The sequence below is a fragment of the Malaya genurostris genome, chromosome 3 (genome assembly GCF_030247185.1).
Source record: "Malaya genurostris strain Urasoe2022 chromosome 3, Malgen_1.1, whole genome shotgun sequence".
NCBI classification, from domain to species: Eukaryota; Metazoa; Arthropoda; class Insecta; order Diptera; family Culicidae; genus Malaya; species Malaya genurostris.
Genome location: NC_080572.1, coordinates 45,141,238 through 45,158,918, shown reverse-complemented (window position 1 = coordinate 45,158,918; position 17,681 = coordinate 45,141,238). Strand labels below are relative to the sequence as shown.

The 17,681-nt window shown below is 36.7% G+C and overlaps 1 protein-coding gene across 4 annotated transcripts in view; it reads right to left on the bottom strand.

Annotated features, from left to right (window-relative positions):
• Window positions 1–17,681, bottom strand: part of LOC131439490 (uncharacterized) — a 42,886-nt gene continuing 25,205 nt past the window's right edge. For 2 of the 4 annotated variants that reach the window (XM_058610566.1, XM_058610568.1), the window contains exons 2-6: window positions 6,596–7,826; window positions 6,333–6,538; window positions 5,766–6,176; window positions 4,183–5,698; window positions 1–1,887 (exon numbers count right to left, since the gene is read on the bottom strand). In XM_058610566.1, coding sequence (XP_058466549.1) covers window positions 1,024–1,887; window positions 4,183–5,698; window positions 5,766–6,176; window positions 6,333–6,538; window positions 6,596–7,801 — 4,203 coding nt within the window. In that variant the 5' untranslated portion in view covers window positions 7,802–7,826 and the 3' untranslated portion in view covers window positions 1–1,023. Of the gene's footprint in view, window positions 1,888–1,933; window positions 5,699–5,765; window positions 6,177–6,332; window positions 6,539–6,595; window positions 7,827–17,681 lie in introns of those variants that run through there. The other 2 variants (XM_058610569.1, XM_058610570.1) reach the window with 2 other exon arrangements.

Sequence of the window (17,681 nt, the reverse complement as noted above, 5' to 3'; positions counted from 1 at the left end):
TACTATGAAAATTAATTACTTTATTCTACAAAGACATTCGCCCGGAGAAACTATTCAAGCTGTTTGTATAATATTATTTATATTGTTATTTATAGTGCAACGGCTATGTCTATTCATGAAAAACAAAATTACAAACCTTCCATCAACTGCTCCCAAAGTTGGTTTACAATTACTCTATGAAAGTGCAATCAAGTTCAAATCGCGTAATGAAGTACAACCAAAAGTAATAAACGAGATAATTCATTATGATGAAGATGGTTGGAAGAGTCCGTGATATGATTTTGATGACACATTTTATTTCAAGTATGTTTATTCAAAATCGTCTAATGCAGATTAGTAAACAAAAAATGCATTTATCTAATTGAGTGGAAGGTCAAATCACTCTAAATTAACTATGCTTGCGTTAATTACACTTAATCATGGATAGATAAGAGAACTATTTAAAATTAAGAAATCAGTTTTCGTTGAAATCATATGGCAAACAAATGCAATAATTTGAGCAAACTATACGTTTAATCTGTGTATAAGTAAATGCCAGTGTAATAAATTTTTATTTCTTCTAAGTTTAATAATGGTCTGATAGTCTTAATACGTCTAAAATCGCTAAAATTCTCTTAAATGCTCTTTTTCCATCTAAAAGTTTACAAAGGAAAATGTATAAAAACCATTCCACTGAATACTTTTTTGTTGTTAAAATTTGTTCGTCTTATATTCTCTTGTTCTAAATAGTTTTCTATCACACTAGGTTCTCTGTCTTTTGTAACTTACAATCTAGAGAAAAAAATTAATTGCTACTTTGCCATCGACTTTTAGGTAAAGATAAAAGTCGCTTGTTTAATGGCAATGGATTGAACAATGTTCGCTGAAAGTAGGAGTATTGCGTTTCTCCTATATCGAAATCTGCAATAGTTGGCACGCAGATTGGGTTTCCAGGTTCTACTTCAGCACGGCAGTGTAGAATACGTACATAAAAACGTAGTATATTAAGGTCAATATCGAACGAGTGGCCCTTCGAGACGTTAGTCAGATGTGAAATGATGATCCGTTTGAGGGTCGCCCTCCGGATGATGAATCGATATTGATCGATAGTCGTTGTCCGAGTTGAAACAATCTTAGATAATACAGGTAACCTTCGTCGTCTATGGTGAAGAACTTGTTGAATTCACGATTGATAATCAATTTCTCAGCGGAACCAATTAGTTTGATACAGCTGAGCAGATGAGGCTTATCCGAGGGGCCAATTTTGTTCAACCATTGCTGTCCAGCCTCCTCCATTTCGAACATGAAAGAACCATTCCGAGCGGGACTGGCGGCTAGTGGGGATGCTAGGCCCGACGATCGGCTTCCGAGCGATGATCTATGGACATCTAATGCCGGAGACGTAAGCGATGGTCGAGATTTGTAGCGGTTTGAACGCCTTTTAAAATCACCAGAATCTAGCCGAGGATTGTTCATCACATAGTCCAAGCTCCAGAACGCGATCTGCTCTCCGATACTGACCAAAATATGTGGACTATTGGGATCTTGCCAGGGACTGAAATAAAGCGAAGCAACGGCAAATTTGTGCGATTTCAGTGTGGCAATAAGTTTCCTTTCCTCGGTGTTGTATATGTCGATGGAACCTAGCTTGTACCCTACGGCTATCAGTTCTCCTTGGGCGGATATAGCACAACTCGAGATCCGTTTTGGTGGGCCGTTTTCTGGCTGGCCGTATGTGTGCAGCACCTGAAGTTCTAATTTGTCGTTTTCATCTATGTAGATTTTATGTTGACAGATAGCACCATTCGTCGTACAGATGATTAGGCATTGCTCGTTGAATGCCGATGCACCGTATGTAAGGCTGCGATCGAGTCGAAACTCGATCTCCTTGGTTTGTACGTTTAGAATCTGAAATAAAGTTTCCATGTTAGAGTTGACTTTTGGATGAATGCGATTTTCATTGGTGGACTTTTTTTCAAGACAAGCAGATTTAACATATACCACTGGGACAGAAACCCTCTTTTCTTTCTAAGTAGTCAAGTAACAGGATGCCACACGTTTCTTCATATACGGAAGCGTGCCATGGGCAAGTCTGTTGATTTGGCACACATCATATTTTCATATTTTCAAGGATGCCTAACAGTAACTCAGAAGAGAAAGGATATTGGAATGGGAATGGAATTTTAATTTTGAATAGGAGTTACAAATATTGTGATCGCTGGTAGTCACAAGAATTATAATTGAAAAACAAGCTACTGTCTGTCAAGGCAACGGTTTCCCTAGGTACATGAACGTGTATGAAGCAGACGGCAAACTGATTCTTGTTGATTATAACCAAAACGTAAAAAATCCAACTTTCAAAAGCTCTGTAATTCCCTAACAAACAATGATCTGTTAAATGAAATGATGAAGAAAACATCCGGAAACGTTAATTCAAGAAAACTTTTTGAGGATAACTTTAAAAACTATTCCAGTGAATTTTAAACTTATGTTGTGTATCGAACAAAAGTTGATGGAATGGTCCAAATTTTTGCATTGTTTGAAACAGTGGAGCGAAATATTGGTCGGGTAGTATTATATCGCTATTTTGTGCTATTTATCCGAGGTTACAGTAGGTAGGAAAAATATTTTTGCACAAAATAATTATTGCTCTAGTGATGCATTGCTTTTTCTCAACTAAAATAACTATAAAACCATTCTGTAAAGGCTGACTAAAGTAAATTGGTATGCCAATCGTTCCCCATTAGCACGCCTCTGATGTCGAGATTCGAAAATCGATGACAGTAATTTGGTTACACTTCTGTATAAAACAACTGGTTTGATTACGTTCAGAATTAACGTCAAATGAAACTCGAAAGAAGATAAAATACTGTGCACAGCACCTCAAAAATCCGGAGTGATTACTTGCTAGCTAAAGTACTAAAGATACCGAAAACGACAATTTCTCGAATGCCAAAAACCTACGAAACATTGAGTGTGGAAAGAAGTCAGCAGACCTACGGAAAAAAACTGGAACTAAGGATCGGAACTGTTAACTAAGGAACTGGTACTGTTCTGGATCGAAAATTGCGGGAGCTGAATTTCCGTCAAAATGCAGCACTTTCGCGGAAATACCGCCAAGCCACCATTTTGTTTTTCAGTCTTTAACACTGATCATTTTTTTGTACTTGAATATACATATTAAAAAGTGCTTTATGCAAAATTCGGATAACTCCATTTTTTGGATCCCAAAACAATTCCCCAAAAAAGTCCATCATTTTTTTTTCTACTATACGATATGTGACCAGGAGGTACAACTCCAATTTTAAAACAGTGCGGAACATCCTTGCTAGAGAAAAATACAAGTCGTACGATGGTAGTAAACATCGCCGAATCGGGAAATGAAGCAGAATTCCGTAGTCGAAAATCATACAAGTTTCGTCTTGTACGATCGTGTTTTGACGAAACACACTTTGATCGATGACACATACCTAAAACACAATTTTAATCTGCTTCATTTTGCCGACAACTTCGCGAAGAAGGCCATGATATGGCAAACGATTTGCAGTTTTGGCTTGAAACGGAAACATTCGTCACATCCTCGACAATAACATCCCGAGTTCACAACAAAGAATGCATGAAAAAACGTGTATTACCGTTCTTCCGCAAGCATAAGGACGCAGTCATCCTTTGGTACGATTTGGCCAGCACCACGTTTTGGATTTGTATGCTGTCAACAGGATTGATTTTGTTCCCAAGCTAAGTAATACTGCAACAGTCAAATGTATCTAGCAAATGAGCGGGCGCTGATGAGCTCCATCAAGAGGAAGGTTCGAGATTTTAATGTAAACATCTAATGCTGAAACTTTGAAGTTCTAATAAATGTACTGCGGAGTAGCTAATAATGAACGTTTTAAACTTATTGAATCACGAATTGTCATGGTCATTCTGCGCTTATCAATTTAGTTTTAGTCAGCCTTTAACTATGAAACCCCTCCCTAGTACCTGTTGAATTTTGGCGAATCAGCTTATTTACAAGAAAAAAGAAAAACACAAATACTAGCCGCATGATCTCGAAAATTACGACTACATATCTTACAGTACCTGTGTCTCAATGCTGAAAAGCCTCTTGATCAGCTGCTTTAAGACTGAAGACGTTAGTATATTTACAAAACATTTTGTTTTCTAGATTCTCAAAATCAATTCTGTTTCCCCCCTACCTACCTTCACAGTACATTTTTCGTACACTAGGACCAAATACCGGTCCATGAAGAGATAACACTCGCAAATTTCTTCTTCAATTTCGAGATCCGATTCTCCTTCAAACAATATCATGCAGCTCTCCTCCGTCGCCGCAACTAGTATCTGAAGGTCATCGTAATACTTCAGCACGTTGATAGCCTTTCCCAAACTCAAAATTGTTTCTGCTTTCTCTCCGTCAGTAGGATTGGCCCATTCATTCAATCGTAACACTTCACCATTTTTTAGACCAACATAATACCGGGATCGACATTGTATCAAATGTTTGACTTCGCTGACCAACGGTGTACCCTCCACCGGTGAACTTAGTTTTCTAAAATCGTCCCTGTCTTGGGAATCGGTATACTGTAATTCCTGAATGAAACGCTTGCGATCAACTGTTCTGACTGTGGCTGGTTCATGATCCAAATCTGCCAGGAAATTTGTATTGCCCTGCAGTTGATACTGATTACTGACCAACTGGTTGTTGCCCATCACCATTAGAGAGTACATATTGATTACGTTGCCGCTGTCTTCTGACGAGGAGATTAGAATATACCGGTACTGGTCATCATCCAGGGAGTAGATGTCTACATCGAGTATGTTGTGGCTGATGTTAGTTCGCAAAACTTCGACGTGGTCCCGAATACTAAATATTGAAATACCCTGAGTAGTACCCAGAATAATGTATTCGTAGTCATCGGAGATGGCACTGCACGTGTTCCGATGGTGGGCAGGTGTTTCGTAAATTATTTCCAGTTGATTTGTTTCAAGTAGATTGCGTTGATTACGGTTGAATGTTCGCAGTCGAATTTGGTTCGGTGAAACCGATACTAGGGCATTTCCCATATAGTGGATGTTCACGACTTGTGATTCTTCGAAACGGTATTCAATACTGGTGGAATTCAAATTGAATATGAATCCCAGGTTGTCTTTTGTGAGAAGAAGTAATTTTGGAATACGTCTAGGATTGTCAATCAGCGGTTTAATAATGTAGGTGTTCTTGATCTTGGTATTGCAACGCGGATTTTCACTAAACGTACTCGAACCGCTGTAGATATATAGGAACCCATTCTCAGTTATTGAAAACATTTCACACTGGCTTATACCGGACGCATTCTTTTTTTCAGGCGTTAAGCAAAAACTGGTGAATCGGTCGACTGGATCGTGGGGACGTATCATTTGACTTCGTGGCCGATGATTCATACTGTCATATTCATACTGCCGAGCGTTTCGATCTACCGGAACGTTTTTCATCGACCACACATTGAGGCAACCGCTCTCATCTAAAGCAACGAGAATATTGCTCGTAATCTGCATTTCTTTAACACAGCCTTGATTGCCCTCAAATATTGTCACCGGTGCCGAATACCACGGTGAAAGATCTACCAAGGAAATTTGGTTATTGTCCAAACTAACAAGTGCTGATCCCGGGTCCTGGAAACGAACTTTTATTGGAGCACGACTTACTTGTACCAACTGGTGCTGGTGAGTGCGATCACTGAAAAAAAAAAACAATCAATGAGCACTTCAAATAGATGGTTCATCAATCTAATGAGAATACTTACATATCACAGAACCAAATACGGTTGTCATAATGATTTGCTTGAATCTTCGCTTTGGTAGCTATTACCCCTCGGCAGTTTAAAGCCAACTGCAACAGACACGTATCAGCCGATTTGGATAACAACACTTCCGCTCCCATGAGAAATTCGGTCAACACTTCAGCGAATGTTTCGGAATCTTCTACGTCGGTAAAAATGTGTTCCTGATACAACCGCAGATCTCCGACGGTGTTGGGAAGTCCAGTGTATCGCAGTTTTTGTTCCAGGAAACCGAAATCCAAAAACAGACTTGGAAACAGTTTGTACATTTCAGATTTCTCCAGATGATTTGCGATGTAAAAATGAAAGTAACTGTCATTTGGGAAAAATTTCAATAGATCCAATTCGGTTCGGTCGCTCAAAGCTTCTGATATTCTATTAAAAAAAGGAAAATATACCGTGAAAGTAGATGTGTATAACTGAATGTCAGTAAGTTAATCGTATGAAGTGGTGCGAAGTGCTCGATGCGATTTGATATATGTTCGCTAGGCTAGCAAACCTGAACGTGTTTAAATTTATTGGTGCATTTACCTATAACTGTCAACCAATCGACGATGGAGGTTAGCGTGATTGTCATCTGGTTTTTCTTTTAGTAAGAAGCTATAACATACATAGTGCAATACGTAGAAAGTTTGCTGATCTTTACAATAGCGCTTGTCCAGTAGGCCCTTATTGATCAATCTAGTGGCTAGTGATTCTGTTTGTTCCAATGACAGTCCCCAATAGCGTTGAAGGACCTATAATTGAAAGCAAATTACCAATGTTTTCGATAAGTTCGTTCATTTGGTACTCACACTCTGAGGAATTTTTACATTATCCCTAAAGATCACCAGATCACGGAAAGCCTGCTGCTCTTCCTCACTGAGTTGCTCGAGGATTGCCTTGATAGTTCTGTTCTCGATCGTGATCGAGCGTTTCTTTAGGTCATTTGCCAACTTCTGCCAAATCTTCACATGCTCATCGGAAACATTTTCCAGTGTGTTGCTGTATTCCGACATTTTCTTTGCTATTAGTTTGATTACAAATGGATTGCCCTTGCAGGTCCTGTGTATTTCGTGGGCTTCCGAGGGCAGATGACGCGCTTTAAGACGAAGTGCTATCCCAAATAGCTCCATGCTTTCATCTTCCGTAAATCCATGCTTCAGTGTAACAACGAAGCGTTCGTTCTCATTGATGCTAGTAATCACATCCTTATTGCTGGTAATCACTAAAGTTTTGCATTTCAGATCAAATGCTTTTATAAGTGCGGGATCGCGCACGTGTGAGAGGATCAGTAGACTGTTTCGGAAGCGATCCTCGAAAAGTTGAAGCAGTCGACGTTTGCGTAGATGGATTTCGTTTGTTGGATAGCGCCCATTGTACGTTACATCGTCAGATTTGTAATCGGTTTCCATTTGAATGCTTAGATTTTCTAAAAGCTCTAAGATCTGTTCTGGTGCCCGACAGTTCGCCAAACTTAGATAGAAGATATTGTAACCCATGTGTTCTACGATGGAGAAATTTTCACATGCTTGATTGACTAGTGTCCACTTGCCTGTCCCGAGACCACCGTAGACAAAAAGGTATCGCTGACCATTAACACCGTGTTTTAGTAACTTGAGATGCTTTTGAATTTGCCAGAGATCATCACGCCGATAAACATTGAGTTCGTCCACGTTAGGCATTGTGGTATTGTTGCGATAGGACAGGTAACGACTTATCGGCATAGTCACACCCCCGTTCACGTTCTCCTCGTATCTATCGGCAATCCATTGATAGTATGGCTTGAGAATGTCTATGAATTGTTTGACGACCATTACCTGGCCACTGTGCAACTTCTGGTCGAGAATGGTGAACATCAGATCCAATCGGTGATCGTTCGACTCTTTCAGTAGGTCGTTGCAGTCAGCCTCGCTGAAAATTCTCATGCTGATGAGGTCGTCCTTTATGTCCTCGATGTCGAGATCACTGAGCTCCTCGCGGAGCAGACGCAGATATAGCAGCTCTTTGGAATCAGTCATCTTAAGAGGAGAGAGAAATATGTATCTGTAAAAGAAATCGGAAGATAGTTGCATAAAAACCTAATGAAGACCATGCTTACTCGTGAACGAAACTATTGTACACTAACATCATTATAGCAATCGTTTGGAATTATGTGTTAATAAAATACTTTTTGATTTTCCACAAAAAAGAAAGCAATAAATTGCCAAAGAATTAAATATAAAAGTTATGTTATTGAATCGTGTCACATGGAGACCCATTCATTTTTTATTTTTTATTTCTCTAAAAAAATGGAATATTTTTTGTAACAATTGATTTATTTGTTCATTTGTTTGGAGAAAGAAAACGCCTGCTGGACTAAGTAATTTACTAAGTGTTTTACTGTAAAGACTGTCCCAGAAAGTATGGACGCAACCACAAACCCCTGCCATTTCGCAATTGTTTAGAATCTGTCAATTTTTATGGCTGCGTCCGGTTGTTTACACTCTTCTCTAACCACTTGTGCAGTTGTTTATTCGTTTTCATTAGTTTGTTTCGAAATGCGTGGACTTTCAGCAGAACAACGTCGTGTACAAATGGTGCACAGAACGCGGACTGTTACTGAGAAAGATAGCAAAAAGGGAAGGAGTAAGTGAAAAAGCCGTGCGAAATGCAATCAGGAAGTTCGGTGAGGATAAACCGAAAATTGGTCGAAAAAAGGTCCTGCCAACCATCAGTTGGATAAACGTATACTGAAGGCGTTCGAGCAAAAGAAGGAGGTTTCAGTTCGGGATGTGGCCAAAAAAGTGGGCACTTCGAAGTCAAATGTTCTTCGTGCTAAAGAACGTTTGAATCTTCGAACCTATAAGAAGCAGAAACAACCAAAACGTAGTCCGAAATAAGAAGCATCGACCGGGCCGAGGGTGCGAAAGCTGTACAATACGATTCTTGCTGGAAATTTGAACTGCATAATCATGTACGACGAAACCTACGTGAAACTCGATTACAAATCCTTGCCGGGACCACAATATTATACGGTGCGAGAAGGGCAAGTGTTAAACCAGTCCTAGACATCGATTGAAGTCGAGAAATTTGGTAAGAAAGCTATGGTCTGGCAAGCAATTTGTAGCTGCGGTAAGATTTCGAAACCCTTCATCACCACTGCTTCAATGAACAGCGAAATATACATCAAGGAATGTTTACAAAAACGACTTCTAAAAATGATTCGAAGCCACAAGGATCCTGTTGTCTTCTGGCCAGATCTTGCTTCTTGCCACTACTCGAAATCAATACAATTTTTAATCTAATTGACTTCAATGTGGAAAATGTCGCACGATGAGACACAAAACATTTACATTATCATAATATTTAAGTTGATTGTGCTATTTTTATACTGCACATTTAGTATAATAAAATTTGGTATAATTTGTAATTCCTGTTTATACACCATCAACTCATTTTAGTTCGTTTTCAGTGACGCTACTTTAAAAAAATTAGAAACAGAAAAAAAGAATTCGTTTGTTTGTTTGCACAGTATCACTGTTTTTACGAAAAAAATAATACTGTGCAATCAAATAAGTGGCTTGATTTACAGTCGTGTGACACTTTGGTCTCAAAAGTTGATTTCATCGTTATGGAAAATCGAAAGTGAAGAATCAGAAAACAACTTAAAGTTATCACAAGGGAATGTATCCACAATTTTGCTTGAGCACCTGAATAAGAAAAAATATTTTTTGAAAGTAGATTCCCCTTTTTTCACAGCTGATCAAAAACAACTTATCGTTAGGATGGCTAAGTTCTATGAAATGAAAGTCGAATTGCTACCGTATAACCAACTTTTTCCCCCTGTGACTATTTACAGTTCTCAGATTTTAAAAAGAAGCTTGCTAGAAAGAGGTTTGCATCGAATGATGAGGTCATCGCTGATAATGAAGCGTCTTCTGAAGTTAAAGAGATATCGTGTTATAAAAGTGATTTAGAAATGTTGGAACGCATTTGGAACACTTGCATTGCTTTATAAGGAAAGTACATTGATGAATAAAATTGAGACTTGAGAAAAGTGTTGTTTTCTTCGTCAGAACGGGGACATTTAAACCGACGTGTTGAAATTGCTGAAGACATCAAATTTCTATCACGCAATGAATGCAAAATAAACTGTTTTACTCACTAGGTGAATCAATGACAACTTTTACTTTTTGGGACTGTTTTGATATATTTAGGACCATTGTACTTGGGAATCATAGGACGCTTCATTGAAATCTTAGTTTGCGAAAATTGATCCGAGAAAATATCTAAATCTCTTTCCAAAAGTAGGATTTAACAGTGATTACATAGCCTTTCTATATGAGAAATGTAGAACACTGCACTTTTCAACATGAATATCGATAGGCAGTGACGGTATCTAGATAGCTAATGAGTTCATATGTGGCGGTTCACTGGTAACCGCCATCAGTAATGCCAGCAGTGAAATACAGAGGCGCACTTTGATAAGGAATCGTGCACGCTTCGATTCGGCAAACCAAGTCACATTTTCATTTCTGTCTTAACAATCAATCTTAACATTGTTTGATAAAATCAGGCATGACTAAAGTTATATCAAAACTAATCGCAAATTTAAAAATATAACAGAAAAATCACTATGTATTGGTTGGTGAGTCACTGTGTGCTACTCACAAGTCTACCGGAACGTGCTATTCGTAGAGCATCCAATAAGTTGCAACGGTGTGTTCAGTTCAGATCCAGTTTCTCATGAGGCTCTTGCTGCGGGGAAAGGAACATAGCCTGCAGATTGCAGCTGTGCCGTGTACTTACTTCACTAGTTGATTGCTGACCGGCAAAGCCTGGTGTGTCATAATGCAAATATGCCTTTGTTTTGTTTTGCTGGTGCGTGCTTTGTTGTTACAAGCCGGACCGCTAGGAAATACAGTGCAACATGCTAACAGTAATGGGTACTCATCCGTTTTTTCCGCAAAAAAAGGATTTTTTTTAACGATTCATATTCGTTGACAATTATTGAAGCTATTAGTAACAAAAAAGTGAAACGTATCAGGTGCAGCATGTGGGAAATTATATTATTACAGCGGTCATCATAGTTAGGCGCTGCGGTTGGTGTGAGAAATCAGATATAGCACTATGTAATTTTAATAGTTACAATTATTGCGCCGTGATAGATTCACACTGATGCAATGGTTTGTGGTTATTTTTTATACGACGAGCTAACAAACGTTTTAACCGAACAAATTAGAGGTTACGCTAATATGTGACGTATCACAAAAATTTTGAGAAAGGGGTTGGAGTTACCGTACAGAAACATGATAGGTTTGTGTTGGCATTCATTTACTTTGATTTACTTTTGCAAATACTGTTAAAGATAGTCATTCGTGTATCGTGTAGTGTCATATTCGATGTAAGATGGTTGCTTGATTTACGCACGGAACGACCGAAATTAGCTCTGCGCCTAATTCGTATTACTGTTTTTGAATTAGTTGATTTTAACAACAAAATTTCCAAAATAACTATTAAATTAGTTAAAATTGAGAATTTACTTTGCTGAAAAAAAATCTTATTTTTTGAGGATGTGTTTAGTTGGCGAATATCCTGGACACAAACCAGCCATATTTCAATCCAACACAAAATTCTCATTGACAACAAAAATTTTCAATAGGTTTCAATAGGAATAGGTTCAAATCGCCCCTGTTTAGTTTTTTAAAACATTTTTTGATTCAAATTTTAAACAGATATCCCATGTTCAAAAAGGATCATTGTAATAGGACCGCTAATTGAGGGTTCAAATACTTTTCAGGCATTTCGATGTATAAATAGAAACTATTCATTATAAAATGTGCATATAAGAAAAGCATAAAGCCTTTTTCAAGTCATTCAGAGGTTTTGGTTACACGTTGCTGATTTCTTTTGAGTGCACAAAATTGTTTTTATACATATGATTGAAAAAAAAATCGATAAGGAACAACAATCCCAAAAACGGACGCTTGCCACTCGGAAAAAACAACAATCTATGACTTTTATGACACACGATTCAAAAGGTGCCATCAAAGAGAGACGGATATCATCGCAGCAACAAAACATCGTCATGGTTCATATAACATAGAATGGACACCAGTGAGAAAGCGAATTTCTCTCGATGACCTGTCTGAGCATCACGGGTTAGCACACTGCTATTGGGGATTCTCTCTGAAGCAACAAACTGTTGCTTATTCTCGTTTTGTGATCCGATTCTATCCGGGTAGTGGATAATTGCGATAGAATCATTTTACTATTGCCGCTTATTCTAACTATGTGCACCTTTGTATAAGTTGTATCTATGAAAATAGCTGTGAATGCTCCAGACCAGGGTTCTGGAATATTGTATATTGTAACCTAGGATGAGAATCATCTGTGATAATTATCAATTGCGCCGAACATTGCTGGACTGTATTTATTTTGTTAAGGGCTGTAAAATACTCAGAGTATGAAGTGGAGCGAAGAAATGTAGAAAAATTCTCTCACGGTTCACGCATTGAGAGATAGCGGGGTCTTGTAGCATCTTCTACCAGATTGAAAATGTTGTATACAATGTAGAGAAATATCGAGCCGCTTTCTGCCAAATTATCGGCAATCACCAACACTGATGATGGCACAGCGAATCTAACATAATATCGTCATTGCTTGGGCTTCAGTCATGGTACAATAATTTGTTATATGGACGTATACTGTTAAAATTAAGTCGCTTGAAAGCACATCTGTTCAATGAACGATGAAAACCATAAAAAACTATTAACAAAGTTCTGTCGGACCAAAAATTTGGTGGATATCAATTTGGTTCCAGACCAGATCAATTGCAGATTTAGTTTTGACTGGAGACTCTTGAAATAGGCAATTGGTAAATAAATTAATGCAATTATCGCAAAATAATTAATTATCGTATATTGTCCCACATTTGGTATTAGGCCCTTTTAAGAAAAATTCGAACATTTCAAACCTAAGAATGTAATAGTGAAATATTTTATGATGATTGCTATCGCAGTTGCTAAATAATAGAATAAATAAAGGACCAACGATAGGATGAATAAAAATCCACTGAGATGAAATTAGGAACAGAGTAGTGAAATTAGGAACAGAGTAGTGAAGGGGCAATGCGATTGAAGCAGAAATAAAAAATAATTATTGTGATTTTAGTGGCTAAATCAGTTAAATTTCAATAGTCAAATCACTGAAAAAAACGTTTATTCTGAGGTAAAAGATAAATCGTTCTATATGAAAGGTATTTAAATGTTAGAGAAATGCTAGACTGATTGTGTTGCTCATAAAGTAGACTATGTTGTTGAATAAATGAGTTTTGCAAAAAAGTGCCCGAAACTTATGAAATACTACCGCTGAAAGACGTTATACGATTATGACTGGTGACGAATCATGGGTGTGTGCGTATGAGCCACAAACCGAACAGTAATCGACTGTATGGGTCGCGCTGGGTCATCTATCGTACAGTCCTGATTTATTACCCAATATTTTATTTTTATTATCGCACATCAAGAAAAAAATTGTGTGATCAATGATTTTCCACATAAGAAAGTGTTGTTGAAGCATTCAAAAATTACGTTCACAAGGTGCCGGAGTGGAAAAAGTTCCTCGATCATTGGTTCACTTATGTTACATGCAAAAGTGTATAAATCATCATGCGATGCGATGTCTTCCAACCAATATATTGCTTATTCCTTTAAGGGGCGGGTAGGGTCTAACGCATATGAAAAATCATTTATTTTTTTATTTATATTTTCTTTTTCAATTCAAGAAATGCTTAGCAGATCATAAGACTCGACCTTCTCCGATTTGGATGAAACTTTGCACATGGCTTCAGTTTGGCAAACCATAAGTTTTGAACCGATGGAGAGGTCAATCCGACTCACGACTGATTTTTAAAAATGGCGTATGTATTTTTGCATTTCACAAAAAATGCCTTTTTCAAATCGTTGTATCTCGGAAACCGTTAATTGTATAAAAATGACGTCCAGGAAGAAGTTGTAGGGAATCAATAGGGCACTCTAAAAAAAATATACACTAAAAAAAATTTGACTTTGTTTCTCGATTATTTCAAAATGAACCAAAATATTTAAATTTAAAAAAATCAGGGTTTCGATTTTTTTTTGGTATTTTTTAATTTTAAAGCTCTTATTAAAACCTACAGATTGATGGCTATCCCATCCGTGCCTTTTGAAGAAGAAGTTATAGCTGAAACAATTTACAGATATATTCGAAATTTCAAGTTCTCGTTGAAAGATAATCATTTAAACAGTAGAAGTAACGTAATTACGTCAAAACGAATAAACACATGTAGAATCAAAGAGATTTGCCATAATTGGAAAATTAGTAGCTCAAAGTGCAAGGTTAAATTGAATACCACTTTAAGCATTTGTGATCGCTGTCGTAGGCGGGTTTATAAGGAAAGTAATACGATGGTAATGTAATAATTGTAGATATAGCAAGCAAATAAACAATTCATGGAAATATAAAATATGGTGTTATAATTAAATATCCAAGTATCTCAAAAAAGGTTATGAACAAATTTATTGCCTTCGACCTGTAGAATAATATTCTACTGTTTAAATGATTATTTTTCAACGAGAACTTGAAATTTCGAGTATATCTGTAAATTGTTTTAGCTGTAACTTCTTCATTTTTCAAAAGGCACGGATGGGATAGCCATCAATCTGTAGGTTTTAATGAGAGCTTTAAAATAAAAAAATAATAAAAAAAAAGTCGAAACCCCGATTTTTTTTTAATTTAAATTTTTTGGTTCATTTTAAATTAATTGAGAAAAAATTAAATTTTTTTTTCAGTGTATATTCTTTTAGAGTGGCCTATTGATTCCCTACAACTTCTTCCTGAACGCCATTTTTATACAATTAACTGTTTCCGAGCTACAACGATTTGAAAAAGGCAATTTTTGTGCACGGAACGACCGAAATTAGCTCTGTGCCTAATTCGTATTACTGTTTTTGAATTAGTTGATTTAACAACAAAATTTCCAAAATAACTATAAAATTAGTTAAAATTTAGAATTTACTGTGCTGAAAAAAACTCTTATTTTTAGAGAATGTGTTTAGTTGGCGAATATTCTGGACACAATCCAACACGAAATTCTCATTGACAACTAATTTCGTTATCAAAATCAGAAAATTTGATTCTATTTATCTATCACCGTCATTACTAAAGGACAGCACAAAGAAAACAAAAATCAAATTGGTTTTATTAACAAGTTTATTAGCCAAAAACTCATGCGAAGTGTCAAAGCAAAACAATCCATTAAAAAGTTAGAAAGGACAGTCTTGTTGAAACGGCTTGAAAATTGTTCAGAAGTTTTTCGCGTGTGTTACGATATATCCATATATAAATTTCTAAACCGATATGTAAAAATGACATAAACTGTCAGTGGAAAGTGTATTTATTAAGAATTTGTGCGCATTTGAAGCAATTGTGGATAATAATATTTTTACGCGAAACAGTGAAGTGAGTTTCGAATGTTGCACTCCAATTGTACACGTCAAATGATGTTTTTGTATCTTCTAACATTCCGGGCTTCGCCGTCCGGTGTACTACTTGTGTTCAGTTTTTGTTTTCCGAGTGCTCAAAGTTTTCAGTGAGAGAGTCGATTTCGCGAAGTCGAATGAAGAAAACAGCGATTTAGAAGTAAAATTTTCAAAAAGAATTGTATGTTTCGCTTATGTCTTTTTCTCCAATACAACATCGTATTCAAACCTGCCAATATAAAAAAGATAACCGCGAATTTTTTTTCGGTAGTAGTGTGCCATCTAGTGGCTAGTAGTCATTACGGTGTTAACGTTTTTTCGGTGACAGAGCGCCATATAGCTGCAAATTGCAGAAACCAATTCAACCATTTATGTTGGTTGAAAACAACGTTTTATTTCTCTAATTCAACTAAAAAATTAGTGTGTGAAGTGTGCCTTAGCTAAGAAATGACAAAACGTTTAATTGGTGAATTCAACTAAAAAAATAGCCATTTCAACAAATATTTTATTATTATTAAGGGAACTAGAATTAAAAAAATCTAAATTAGCAAAAGTAAGATTTTTTTAGTTGTCTCAAAAAATAACTAACCAAAATCAGAAAATCAACTAATTTTTTCGCCAAAATGCTAATTTCGGTCTTTCCGTGTGAAATGAAAAAAATACATACGCCCTTTTAAAAATCAGTCGTGAGTCGGATTAACCTCTCCATCGGATCAAAACTTATGGTTTTCCATACTGAAGCAATGTGCAAAGTTTCATCCAAATCGGAGAAGGTCGTTTCTGATTTTGTCACTTTTTCGTCTACTCATTCCTGGAATTGCTCTTTAGTAAAACATTTCAAAAATATTCTGTGAATTTTCAAGCCTTACGTAACAAGCAAGTTATGGGCTTTTATCTTAGCTTATCTCATACTGCGAAGAAGTGAGAGTTCGGCACACAGGCCCAAGAATTCTGCTTCGATTGACTTAAAACTTGACAAAACATTTTTGAAATGTTTTATTATAATAACTTTAAAAGAAAAAACACGATTTTTTGAAAATGTTAGACCCTACGGGCTTCCTTCAGTAATAAATTGTTTCCATTGATTTTATCGACCAAAACCTTTAAACGCGTTTTTCTCGAAAGCAGCTTTTGAAAGTCCGTGTCCATCGTCATTCAAAAACTACTGCACCATTTTTTTTTTCAATAACCGCCAAAAATTCAAAAAATTAAAAAAAATCGAACAGAAACGTTGGGGTCTAGAAAAATTTCTACTCTAACTATGCTGCTTTGATTTGTGCACTTTTGATTAGTCTGCACTGAGATACAGTGGACACCACAAATCATGATTTTCAAGAAGCGTCCTCCAAAATACCTCTTCACCGACTTATTTCACAATATTTTTCCACGAAAAAAAAAATACAAAATGTTGTTTGAATGATGCTCTGTATCATGTTAAAGATTCGAATTTATTTTGTTGAACGATAATTCTGAGAAAAATTCTCAAAAATGATTATTTTTTTCATCAGTTATACCCTACCCCCTACCTGGTTTCAGACCATCGTCTTTTTTTTAAGGAAAACCAGAGATATAAGACACTGTCCGCTTTTAATTGAAATTTCACTTATACATTCTAGCAAATACATGGACTAAAACCATTTAAATAAGAATATTGCCAAACAGTAGATTATAAAATATTACTAATCGAGACGAAATTGAATGAGCTGTAAGGTTGCTGCCAGAGTGGAAGCGTAACGCGAAGTGTCAAAACTCGCGTGCGTACGTGATCAATGCAAATATGTCAGAGTAAATGCGATGCGCTAACAGTACACCGCATTGAATCGCTTCATTTCGCTCCACAACCCCTCCCTCACACTGACAACACCCGAAGTCTTCAAAACCTAAAAACATTTCAATATGTTTACTTCCTGGAATTTCTAATTTGCGTCTCTATATAGAATACAAAAATGAGTTCCACACCAGGAAACTCCTGCAATTATGGTTTCTTATGACATAGAAGTAGGAACACAGTGGTTACTATCAATTTCTTAGTGGACCATACCCGCTTATATTTTTGACATGCGGCTCGCGACAATTTATTACATTGTTTCCTAGAGCGATTGTAGAAGTTATTTTTCAATGTTTAAGTAACAAACAAAAATAAAAACCAAAAGGCCACACATCTTACGAGTGACGAAACGCAGGAAAATTTTATTTTAAGTGTTATATCTATTTATCGATGACATCAGGTGATGCTTGCTGAATGTGTAATACGTCCCAACATGTTAGCTTGAGGGTTCCATTGCGGAACTATTCGAAGATTGGGTATCTGTTTGATTTGTGTCCTAATGTGGTTATCGAAGTTCAGTCCCTTCATTGTGAGAATCATCTCTGTGGTAATTAATCGTAAATTTTCATT